General features: G+C 37.8%; 1 protein-coding gene across 4 annotated transcripts in view; it reads right to left on the minus strand.

The window, feature by feature from the left end:
• Positions 1-120: 120 nt before the first annotated feature.
• The window catches only part of LOC134754800 (probable ubiquitin carboxyl-terminal hydrolase FAF-X), a 157,463-nt gene continuing 144,647 nt past the window's right edge, over positions 121-12,936 (minus strand). For all 4 annotated transcript variants that reach the window (XM_063691168.1, XM_063691167.1, XM_063691169.1 and 1 more), the window contains 3 exons: positions 8,555-8,758; positions 8,068-8,186; positions 121-7,875 (listed from right to left, as the gene is read on the minus strand). In XM_063691168.1, coding sequence (XP_063547238.1) covers positions 7,584-7,875; positions 8,068-8,186; positions 8,555-8,758 — 615 coding nt within the window. In that variant the 3' untranslated portion in view covers positions 121-7,583. The remainder of the gene's footprint in view (positions 7,876-8,067; positions 8,187-8,554; positions 8,759-12,936) is intronic.

Consider the following 12,936-nt stretch of genomic DNA (forward strand, 5'->3'; position numbering starts at 1 on the left):
GTTGTCAAAGTAAACAAAATCAAATAAAGTCGTCCCGTTTATATTGCGCCTAACGCATTAAACTAATCAGTTCTCTTTACACTCTTAAGTAAAAACATCAAGAGTAAAACAACATTTAAGTAAAATTTAATTAATTTTAATTCTTGATTTTATTATTATAATATCTATGAGAATGCTGTTCTTAAACATTCTTCGTCATTCGTTACATATTTGTCATAGAAATGTTATATAAAACTCAACTGTTCTTATAGTAAGTCTATTAGTTAAGTCATTTTACACTGTTCAGACGACACTAGCTTAGCGGCCTAAGGTACATATAAAAATAAAGCAAATTAAAATATTTATATAATATACTAAGTAAAGTTTGCCTCAGCACTGCGATTTTGATCAATGTTCATAGAATCCTAGCATGGCATTTCTATAACATTTATCAGCAAACTGTTGACCCTTGGTCACTAGTTTTAATGTCTATTACTCGTAGGCGAGACCATTCACGAGTTACAAACTCGTTTACGTTTATTCAAACTTACACAATGTACCTATTGTTTTTTTTTATTTACAGTGTTGAAACTCGCAAAAGTTAGGTATCGCTTGTTTATTGTAAATGCTAGACTTCGCATTGATTTCTACATACATGTACTATATCTCCTATCTAAGCCTAAGATCAATCACATTTTATTCCATTCAACAAAACATCGTTAACGCACACTTCCTATAAAAAATACAAAACAGTTCAATTTTTAACTATAAAAAAGGGTCACCGAATCCACCCTTAATCTAAGTGTGTATTATATTTCGATCTTTGGTTTAAAACGAACAGCTTTTTTCAGATATTAATTACATATTGCTGTCAAAACAGATAAACACAAAGCGTTACTGAAGCGTGAAGCGTTACAACCTATTTGATATTTCAACAAACACGTTTGGATACCAATAAAACATGGCCAGAGTAGTAAAAGCAAAAAAAGTGATGGCTACAAATATATAGTTGGTCAAACCAAATTGTCAGTAAATAAGAAAAAAAAACTATGCATCCTTTTCTTTGTGGAGAAAAGTTTAGCAACTGAATGTTAAATAAGGCACACAGTCAACAAGACTAAAATTACCTTACAACTGTTAATTACATATTATAAAATGATTACAATAGTACATTATGATACAAGTGTGCTTAGTTGGTCATAACACACGAGGCGATATTGTGCGCGCGAACTGCAAGCGAGCGCGCAATAAGAAAGCCGATGTGTGTAATGACCAATGCACACGCGTTTCATACGACGTTTTTCAACACACTTGCGAGAAAAAAAAGAAACTTTCATATTAATCAAATTTTAATAGTTAAAACAGTTAGTATTGTGTGTTGCATCTGTCATACTCGTGCTGGCCGCCCCTCGCTCGCCGCGCACCGCGCAGGCGGTCGGGCGCGCCGGTGCCCGCCAGTCCGACCAATTAAAGAAGGCTCCCTTTCCATGCATATTATTAGCAATCAGTTACCTTCTTAACTCAGTCGGATAATATAATGAATAAGCGTGAGTGGAATAATACACTGAAAGAGCACGCGTGTTTAATATCTAGGATTATGAGCCAAAAATCGGTGGAATAAAAACATCGTTTTGAGCAAGTGTGTTAAAAAAAAATATTAACATAGTTCAAGAAAATTAATAAAATCATCAGGAGAAATAATTCGTGGTTTTGTTAGTTGGTACAGTTATACATACCTTGTGGAGTCTACTACTACGAAAAAACGACGTTTTCTTAAGTCGTCTATTTTTTAACTAAAACACCCTGTAGCTCCTAAAGTATTGATCGTAGAGGAAAAATAAATATGACCTGTTGTAGAAAATTGTATGTAAACTTTTGGCCGAAGTAATATAATAATGCTATTCGTACAGATATTCGAGATATGAGCAAAATCTGAAAAACGTACCCCCCTCCCCCCACCACCACCACCTCTACACCCTCAGCACACCCACCGAGGACTTTTAGTATGTTCATCTGGACACCACAAGGTATAATTGTACCAATGTACAAAACTACACGAATTATTTCCCCTGATTGCCCGCATTCGGCTTAAGTTGACGTGGCTATTAAGTGATAAAACGTGTGTGGTTCTGTCACCTGACTGTGGACTTAGTGACTTAAAGTTGTATTCATCTACCTACCATTTGCCCTGATAGCCAAAGATGATGTCAAAGTTATATCACTAGGTAAGTGAGAAGATAAAAGGAAAATTTGTTAAACAAAAATTAAATTACTTACTAATTATTAACCTTATAAGTATAACAAAGCAGAACAATGACAGTGGCAAAACTTTCCTGTACGACTAGTCATTTACAATACTTAGTACCTATACCTATATTGTATGAGATTTAAACTAATTATTAACTAAGGATTAACTTTTACCATTATTTCTGTGTCATAGTCATAACGCACTGCGGATAGAATATTCACGGGCTTTAAGTCCCCGGCAAGCTCGACCGAATTGCACCTTCCCATACAAACGTAGTTCCGCTCTCATTTTAAAACTAAGTGTTGGATTGTAATGAAACTTTGCACATACAATGACATGAGGTATATCTAGGTCTGAAAGTCTGAAATGAGAGACAGACGAAATTTAAAAACAAGTTTTGTATGAAAAACTTAAATTCGCTGTATTTTTTAACTATGGTATCTGAAGCTACATAAACTAATTACAGACATAGATATATATACCTTATCCTATTGTAAGTACAAAGTGTCAGAGCAATTTAGCTAGTCGTTGTAAAATGGGAGCGGAACTACGTTTGTATGGAGAACCGAGCTTGCCGGAGACCCTTAATGATTTTGGAAATATCCCTAAGCATTTTCCACTTTGTATTTATTGTAAGTATTGTGGTGGGCTGTAAATGTAAAATATGTAAAATAAATGATGCGCAATTTGGTTTTCGGGGGCGAAAAATAGATCAAGCTAGGTCTTATCTCTGGGAAAACGCATATTTTGAGTTTATATATGTTTTCCGCGCAAAGCTCGATCTCCCAGATATTTGCTATTAACATAACAACCCCATTCACAAGTGGTCGTCGTTTATTGGAAATATGTAGCATGTAATTACTTATACATATATGCTCGATTTATGTGATCTTTGTAAGTAGCTAATTAAGGAGCAGGTTAAATATAGTCTCAGTATTAAATACCATCAACGGTAAAGTTAAATTGAGTATATACTCTGTGTAACGACTAAGAGCAGTAACGCTTCTGCAGGATATATCACCTACATTTCAGATCGCTACTGCTTACCTGTTTCTAATTCACTTGCTCAATAATTGTCATGAATATTTTGTGCGTAACTAACGCGCTCGTGCCAGTTTCAGCAGGCACAAATGTTAATAGCAAATAATGTGATACAATGTAAGCGAACCTCGGAGGATATAACCAACGGATACGCCTTGTCTGTAATTTGCTGTACAAAAAAGTCTGCCAATTTTTGCGGGGGAGGGGAACGTCAAAATAGCCATGTCACATAAACGTCAGTGTGTGTATGACCATTGGCCGACTATTTTCGACAGAGGGGAACGCCTGTTAATGGTTACTCCGTTTCGTTATATCCTCTAAGAAGCGAAACTAAAATAAACTATTTCACGCAACTGCTCGGAAATGCGACAATAGATGAGAAGAAAGTAGCGAATAGTCCACCTGAATCAACAGTCCAATGTTTTTCAACTACACTCTTATTTTATATTTGTTGATTGCTGATTGGTCAACAACGACCGACCCCCGAGTACAAAGATACCCCTTAGTTTTCTCTCAAACAAGTTATTTTTAAACACTTATTTTCGAATGTTCAGACTTCCTTTTATTTAAGTGCATTATCCGCTGTGAAGGACAGAGGTATAATGTTGTTTTCCCCGGTCCCTTATACTCCTTATAGCTTCATGATGCCAGAGTGACCGGCGAAAGCACAAATGAAAAATCCCTTTATGCCAAGCTTTGCCTAGTAAAACAGGTGATTCTCTACGAAACAGCTGATGTCATCTAATTTGTAGTAATGGTCGCCTTTCAAATTAATTGTCTGGTCTGGGCTGGGTGGTCTAACCAATATTTGTTAATAGGTAATGATTAATTTGTTGTTTCAAGTAAATATTTAACAACTCATAACAGTCATAACCACTTCAGGTGTTCTAGCACTCACTTTTTCAAGGGCAAAGATGCCAAGTTGTTGTATAACATTTAAAACCTTCGCGCTTGCTGTTCGCGCAAGTTGTTGTGCTTTTAGTCCAGTGCGGGAACGTAAATACAATCACTTCGATACAATAAGTGCGTTTTTTACTGAATTAAATTTAAAAGTTAGCTTAAACTGATTACTACTGGTTAACAAAAAGTTAACGGATTTTTTCCATTTCGATTATTCTTATAAAATGTAGTGATGTTCTAATAGTTGAATGTGATAGTCAGATGGAGAAAAGGTTAATGAAAACATTGAATTATAAATTTGATTTCAAGTTTATATTTTTTTTATTCCTAATCATAATCAACCTTCTCTTCGTTTCATAAATAGTTCTCCTACATCTGCTAAAAAGACAAATACATAAAGTGCCTGGATTAACCAAACACATTACGTCAATATCGCGAATTAGCACCCTCCTAAGAATATAAGAAATGGCACACATATTAAATGAATAAACCGCCGTCAATCACATACATAGAGGTAGGTACTCTTACGCAGTTAGCCAGCCCAAGCTAACTTTGCACCGACTTCAATACAACAGTGAGGTAGTGGCATATCATAACAAACGTCATAGCTTCATTATCATGTTGACATTGCCACACTTTCACATTGCAAATGCAATGCAGAGTCAGCTAGCTCCGACGGGTTATTCCCACTAGTTACTACCAAATCGTTACCAGTGGTAACTACTGGGATTTTATTTCACACCTTTTACCACTGGAAACTACTGGAAAAAAAAACCCAGAAGTTACTACCAAACGAGTTGGTGGTAACTACTGGGAATTGTTTTTCTCAGAAGTTACCAGTGGTAAAAGGTGGGAATAACCCGGTCCGACTCTATTATTAGTTAACATAAATATTATTAGTATTTCCATTTCGCCGCAAGAGGTCTCCCAACATCTCATATGTAGGTATAATCCTGTAAGGGTATAATCATTATCGTTCACTGATTAGAAACAAGTTATTGACAAGTTTTTTTTGACACGCTATTATTGCAGGTCTGTTAAGTAAAGCGTAAACTCGATGTGTTTCTATCGAAATTTTTTAACCAAGAAAATTTCCAATACGTTTTCCTAATCGGAATACCATAGTGCTTATGCCCTTGCTTAATACATTTTAACTTAAGAGTCCCCGGCAAGCTCGGCCGAATTGCACCTTTTCATACAAACGTAGTTCCCGCTCTCATGTTAAAACTACGTGTTGGATTGTAATGAAACTTTGCACTTACAATGACATGAGGTATATCTAGGTCTGAAATTAGTTTATATAGGTTCAGTTTATAAAACAAACGAAATAGAGCAAAAACAAGTTTTGTATGAGAAACTTAAGTTCGCTGTATTTTTTTAACTATGGTATCTGAAGCTACATAAACTAATTACAGACATAGATTATACCTTATCCTATTGTAAGTGCAAAGTTTTACAGCAATCTAGCTACTCGTTTTAAAACGAGAGCGGAACTACGTTTGTATGGAGAACCGAGCTTGCCGGAGACCCTTAAATGAGTGTTTGTGTAAATATGACAATTGAATTTTACAAATTACAACAAACAAGATCCTAATAAAACGATAGTCGTAGTGTATTTAGATACAAACAATTATTGAAAATTCCTTTTTAACATCCAAAATAAGTTGTAATAAGGTGTGCCTGGTATAACGGCTGAAAGCTTAGCAAGGAAAGAACACGAACACTATGTTCAAAAAAATGCGACATATTTTTTACGGTATGAAAACTACTTGACACATGTTGTCTATTGAAGAATCAGTAAAAAAATATACTTATTAATCGCCTACGGCATGCTTTCACTCAGACGTGCGTATTGGTCATCAATATTGCACGAGAGTAGGTAAGCGGATTGTCAAGCGAAGCTTTACGTTGAAGTAATAATTGCTTAACTAAACAATTAATTTAATAACATAGTTTCGTAGTTTTATGTTTGATAAATTAAAGTTTAGTTTATGTTCTTTTATGCGCTGTAACTAGGTGCTGCTGGAACAAATTATGCTGCATGATCGCAAGCGATTTTTAGGTCTCATTACATCATGTTCAAATGTGTATGTGTTATGGCCTCCATTACTTTGCGGAATATGTAAGCAGTACAAATTGGAAGAGGTGTGAAGTCACGTGACTGTTTTTGGGTATCTTAGTATATAGTTTAATAGCTTTATAAAATTCCCTTAGATAATCATTTTTAAGTTGAGTACAGTACATCTGCTATTGTACATATTTCAAGTTAGATGGCTTGTATCTGCCATATTTCACATATGATATAGGGACGACCCATTAGATATCAGTAACATTTTTGGAAATGGATATATCAACTATGCTTTTCTATTCCCTAAAAAAACACATTTACACTTCAAATTCTCGTTCCGGTATACCAAACTCGCACATTGAAGGGTATTGGCAATCTGGTACATCCACATAGGTTATAAAAATGTAGTTCGGTAATATAAACTGACTATCACTTCAACTTAAGTGAGCGGACTGACTATCACTTCAGTTAAGTGGCGTGCACATAATGTCCCTTGAGATTAAATTGAGGTTTTAACATTTCAGTTACAGTAGATTCCAGACAAATATTTTAGCAGTTACAGAAAATATTTTGTGGGTCAAACATTAATTCGGTAAAATTATAAATGAGAGAATTTGGAACCATAAAAATACAAGTTCCTAATTCATATTAAGGTGTAAGATTTATACCATAACTCGGTACCTAATATCAGTAAACACACTCACCCCCGAATCCACTGTAGACAATTTCCCATTTAAATCTAGACAGTGAACGTATTCAACTTTACATTAAATTAAGATAATAATATAATATACGTAGGTCACTATGAAAGCAAAAAATATGAATTAATATAACCTTAATTAGAGAGTAATAAATACTATGGTACTTTATAAGCGCGACGTTAAATAACAAAAATTAAAGTGTCACTTCGATGACGACAATGCTCAATGCGTAAACGGCGATGATCACTTAGTGAACAACTCGACTGGTCGTCTGGGTGACACCTTCTGTACATTTCAGGGCGAGAAACAATATTTGTTTTAATACTTAATTATAAATGCCCTTTTGAACGAACTTTACACATATCGTTAACATCACAGAACGAAGCTACGGCTAAGCATATTATCCTGGGGTCCGAGACCACTACGGACGCGTAGGTCGAGCCGTCCCCGCGGCTATGTACAAAATCTGTAGAAGCAAAATAAATACTTGTAGTTCGCGGACGGGCGAAGCCGTTCGTCGGGGGACCGGAGGAGGCGGTCGGTGATTCAAGAACGGCTTCCGCGGAGGCAGCGGCGGCGGCGGCGGCGGCGGCGGCGGCGGCAGCGGCGACGGTGACTCCGAACCGCGCAGCAGCGAGGGCGGAGCTCAAATAGCCGCGTGTGGGTCGCGGTCGGACGGGCCGGCCGGCGTGAGCGGCGACACCGTGGCGGCCGGCGTGTCGGACGCGTCGAGCGCGGTCGGGGACCAGGGCGAGATGGGCGACACGGGCGACGCGGGCGCCGCAGAGGGCACGGGCGCGGACGGCGACCCCGCTTCCACGTCGACCGCGGGTTCTTCGTCGCCGCTCTCCGTGCCCGCTACCACCTCTACCTCGCCCTCCACGTTCTCTCGAGACTCCTCTTCTTCGTCTTCATCCTCAGGGTACAGTTGGTAAGCTCTGTCAAAAAAAAAACAACCTAAATGGTTGGTTTGTACACAAAGAAAGGCTAGTCGTCCTGTCATTCTGAGTTCCCGTAGGCTGTCACTAACCTTCATGCTTCAAATGAGGGTTACGTACACTTGTATATTACATATGTATATAAAGAATAGTGTCCAAATATTTTATGTTTGAATGAATTCACATCCTTACTTTTCGAGCGTTTTCCGAGCCGAATTGCTTCTTTCTAGGAAATATCCACTGGATGTTTCATTGGATGTACCCGGCGGTGACCACGTGCCATACGACCCGTATCCTCCAGGTCCATATTTCTATAAAAGAAAAACGCAAACACAATATTTTTAAATGCTCTACAAATAGTTAAACACTACTTATATTCTGTCTTGTAACTGTTGTACTTTGTTAAAATAATAAGGTACCTGCTTCTTTAAAGGGACCATTCTACAAATATTGGATATTTAGAGGTTTTCATGTAGATATTCCTGAATATGAATTTGTAGTAGCTCAACTAACTGTACATACAAAGAAATTTGTATGTAGTTCGTTTTAAACTTTTAATTTCGAATAAATAAGTTAATGTTTTGAATATTCATAATAAGTCCGGATTTGATGCGAGTAAAACCAATTGGTTTGTGAGTTTATACAACAAATAAATGAAATGTAGTTAGTAGGTACTAACGCGGTCTAGTTCATCCTGCAGCCAGGCGAGCAGCTGCCGCCAGCGCCGACGCGCCTCCGGCTGTGCATGGACGGCTCGCACGGCGCTGGGCGCGCGGCACATCACGCCCACCACCAGCTTCACGCACGCGTAGGCGCGCTTCTGGTAATGCCCCCGCGCGCGCGAAGCCGTCTCCAGCAGCCCAGGGCGCTCTTCAGAAACGCCCTTTACCAAAACATATTTTTATTATACACTCGGGTGCAAAGAAACCGGACCACCCCAGCATTTTTAACATTTTTTCAATTTCTGTAATAACTGAAAGTTCGATCAGGATATTTTTAATACCACGTGGTAGATAATTTTCTGCCCTATCAAATGACGTCAATATTCAGGGTTGGGGATGGATATTGTGCAAAATATGGGCCTGGAAGTCATCCCCCTCCAACTGCCTCATTAACGCATGCACTAATTGACCACTTATCATTAGGTATATAAGGTTTTTTTTTTTTAGTAGGTTTTCCCCTTTCACGCTTTTCACGCCGAGTTATGTATAGTGCTTTTCTCAAACATGCGACGAAATAAATAAATGTTTTATTTTAAGGGAAATTTAAAGTAAACTAGACAGAAAATAACACTAACAAGTATATCTGGGTTATTCCCACTAGTTACCACCAAGTTGTTACCAGTGGTAACCACTGGGAATTTTTTCCCACGTTTAACCACTGGTAACTACTGGGATAAATAGTTCCCAGTAGTTACAACCAACTCGGTGTAGTGGTAACTAATGGGATTTTTTTCCCAGTACTACCACTGATAAAAGGTGGGATTTTTTTCCCATTACCAACAAACCGAGTTGGTGGTAACTACTGGGAATTATTTTCACCAGTAGTTACCACTAGTAACAACTTGGTGGAAACTATTGGTAATAACCCGTATATCTTTACCACACTTACATTTTACAGTTACACGTATATTTTTAAGTATCTGTGATTTTTTTCGCCTTAATGTATCTGTCTGACTGTAGTTATACTCATATACTAGTGCTACCAAAACATTGGGATTCATTATGCGTAGTTCTTTACATTTCACCCAAAGTAAAACCATAAAAGTTCTTTATTGTACATATGTCAGAAGCAAGCTTGAACACGCGTCTCAAATTTGGAACCCACATTATAATATTTATATTAACAGAATAGAACGTATACAGAAAAAGTTTGTAAAATACCTCTACTTTAAATTGAAAACCCCCTATAATTCATCAAATTATGATAATATTTGTAAAAAACATCACCTTCTCCCACTACATAAACGTCGACAGATTGCGGATATTACATATATACTCAAAATTTTAAATGGTAACATTGATTGTCCTGAATTGCTCGCTAAGCTCTCCTTCAATACTCCATCTAGACCTAAAAGATACTTCCCTCCCCTCTCAATTCCATTTTCATCACGTAATTACAGAAAGAATAGCTTTCTATTGCGAGCTGGTAAAACTAACTAACGAAAGAGTGTGATATTGACGTTTTTAATAGTAACATCACAACTATAAGACGGATTCTGGCAAACAAATTACTTAAGTGAGCGAGTCGTATGCGATAGCATACTCATAATAATATTATTGTATCGATCGATGTATTTTATTAATAAGTTTTGTCTTTCTTAGCTCAGTATATTAAGAGTATTGAATTGTGGGTATTTAATAAGTAGGTATTCACATTTTGAAATTAGTATTAGTTGAATACGTTGTAAAATTTTAGTGCTAACCGCCAATTATGTGTTAACTTGTTGCTATTGGTGGGAACCTATGTTTAACTTTTTGTTATTTACTTATATAACTATTGTATAATTGATAGCTGTTGGTTCTCCGAAAATAAATAAATAAATAAATAGGTACTAGTTTTTACCTGTATCAAATCAAAACCAATATTCCTATCATACTACTTACTATTCAGGGCTCGGAACCGGTATTGAAATGCCTGTTAACGTCTTTCCAAAACCGTTAAATTAATTCGGTTAAATTAAACCGGTTAATTGATGGAACGCGAACTAAAACTCTGACTCACTTCTGAGCCATGTCTATAAGCTGTTTTCAAGAGTTATTACAAACCGTATCGCACGCAGGCTAGATGACTCTCAGTCTCCTGAACAAGCCGGCTTCTGAAGAGGCTTCAGTACCGTAGACCACATCCATACGCTCCGGCAGGTAATACAGAAGACTGAGGAGTATAACCTGCCTCTCTGCTTAGCGTTTGTAGACTACGAGAAAGCCTTCGATTCGATCGAAAGTAATCGAAACCTGGGCTGTACTACAATCTCTCCAAAGGTGCCAAGTGGATTACCGCTATATCGAAGTGCTGAACTGTTTGTACGAGAACGCCACTATGTCAGTCCGACTCCAGGACCGGAACTCGAAGCCTACTCCGTTGCAGCGGGGAGGCAGGCAAGGGGATGGTATTTCTCCTAAACTGTTTACCGCTACAATAGAGGAAGTTTTCAAGACTTTGGACTGGGGAAGGCTTGGCATTAACATAAACGGCGAGTACATCACTCACCTTCGGTTTGCGGACGATATAGTAGTCTTGGCTGAGACCATGGAGGATTTGAGTATGATGCTCGATGACCTCAGTAAAGCTTCCGAGCGAGTTGAACGAGGCGCGAGGGGTGAGGATGAACATGGACAAGACGAAGATCATGTCAAATGCCCATGTAGAACCAGCTCCCGTTACAATCGGAGACTTTACACTTGAAGATGTAGACGATTATATATACCTAGGACAGACTGTCCAGTTAGGTTGGTCCAACTTGGAGAAAGAGGTTAATCAACGAATACTACTCGGATGGGCAGCGTTTGGGAAGCTACGCTACGGCATAACTATTTGTCCAATATTCCGCAGTGTCTCACTCTCAAAACGAAAGTCTTCGACCAGTGTGTGTTGCCAGTGATGCCATAAGGAACTGAAACGTGGCCGCTTACTGTGTGCCTCATAAGCAGGCTCAAAGTCACCCAAAGGGCAATGGAGAGGGTTACGCTGGGAGTTTCTCTGCGTGATCGCATCAGAAATGAAGCCATCCGCAGCAGAACCAAAGTAACCGATGTAGCCCTCCGAATCGCTAAACGTAAGTAGCAGTGCGCGGGGCACCTTGCACGTAGAATCGATAGCCGTTGGAGCGGAAAGGTTCTCGAGTGGTGACCACGTACCGGAAGGCGCAGCGTGGGTAGGCCCCCCACAAGGTGGACTGATGACCTGGTAAAGGCCGCGGGAGTCCGCTGGATGCGGGTGTCGCAAGACCGGTCATTGTGGCACTCTTTGGGGGAGGCCTATGTCCAGCAGTGGACATCCTCTGGCTGATATGATGATGATGATGAACTAAAAAATTACGTTTTCTCTTCTAACCGGTAAGAAGAGGGAACGATATACTACCGGTTACTGCAGCCTTTCGGAGACTCTCGGTTAAACTCTTTGTCATACGTGAAAGAGATAGCAATAACTTACTCGTTCAATCTTACTTCGATATTTTCAATTTACTTAACTGGTTAATTTCGTTCCAAAAAAACGAAAGGCGAACGCATCTCAACGTTATCTAAATATAACAGTTCTTTAACCGGTAAATTCTTGTAAATTATTAAAATATATTATTTGTATATTGTATTTTATTTGTAGCCGAACACATTTTCACTGAAGAAATTACTATTTAAACCGAATACTAGTTTTTACCTCTAACATCAAAATTAATATTACTGTCATACTACAATTACTACTCATACTACAACTAAAATATTGCTAAAATGATTAAAATGTACTAAAAACATAATTTTTGTACTCTACTACTTCTATCTGAAGCTTTTTGTTCTGTACGCAGTTATTTAGTCAACGGTGAATTTCAACGGATGTAAAATCAAATACATGTTTCCATGTGTTCTCACTGATCAGACGCATACAAGTTATACGTCAAATTAAAGGTAATTTAATACAATATTTTGCCTCATTTAAAACTTTTTTGTATTGTATAAGATATTTTGTAAAAACCTGATTTAAGAAAAAAGTATCACAAAAAAATTAGAAAATTTTCAATATTTCTTTAATTACTAATAAACGGTTGACTTTATCGATACAATATATAGAACAACATTTCAAGCACACATATAGAGGTGTGATTTAAAACAAAAATTAATGAAATCGGATAAATATTTCTCGAGTTATGGTTGATTTTTTAAAACTCAATATCCGCCATCTTGGATTGGCGGCCATTTTGTTTAGCTACCATTTTGAGATGGCAATCATGGTTTTTTAACATCATAATAAATCTATCTAACTGCTGTGAAAAGGAAATTTGGTACCCCCAAATTATACCGATATCTTGGCTGGCCCATGGACTAAATTAACATTAATTTTATTTTT

Source organism: Cydia strobilella, chromosome Z, assembly GCF_947568885.1.
Source record: "Cydia strobilella chromosome Z, ilCydStro3.1, whole genome shotgun sequence".
Taxonomy (NCBI): Eukaryota; Metazoa; Arthropoda; class Insecta; order Lepidoptera; family Tortricidae; genus Cydia; species Cydia strobilella.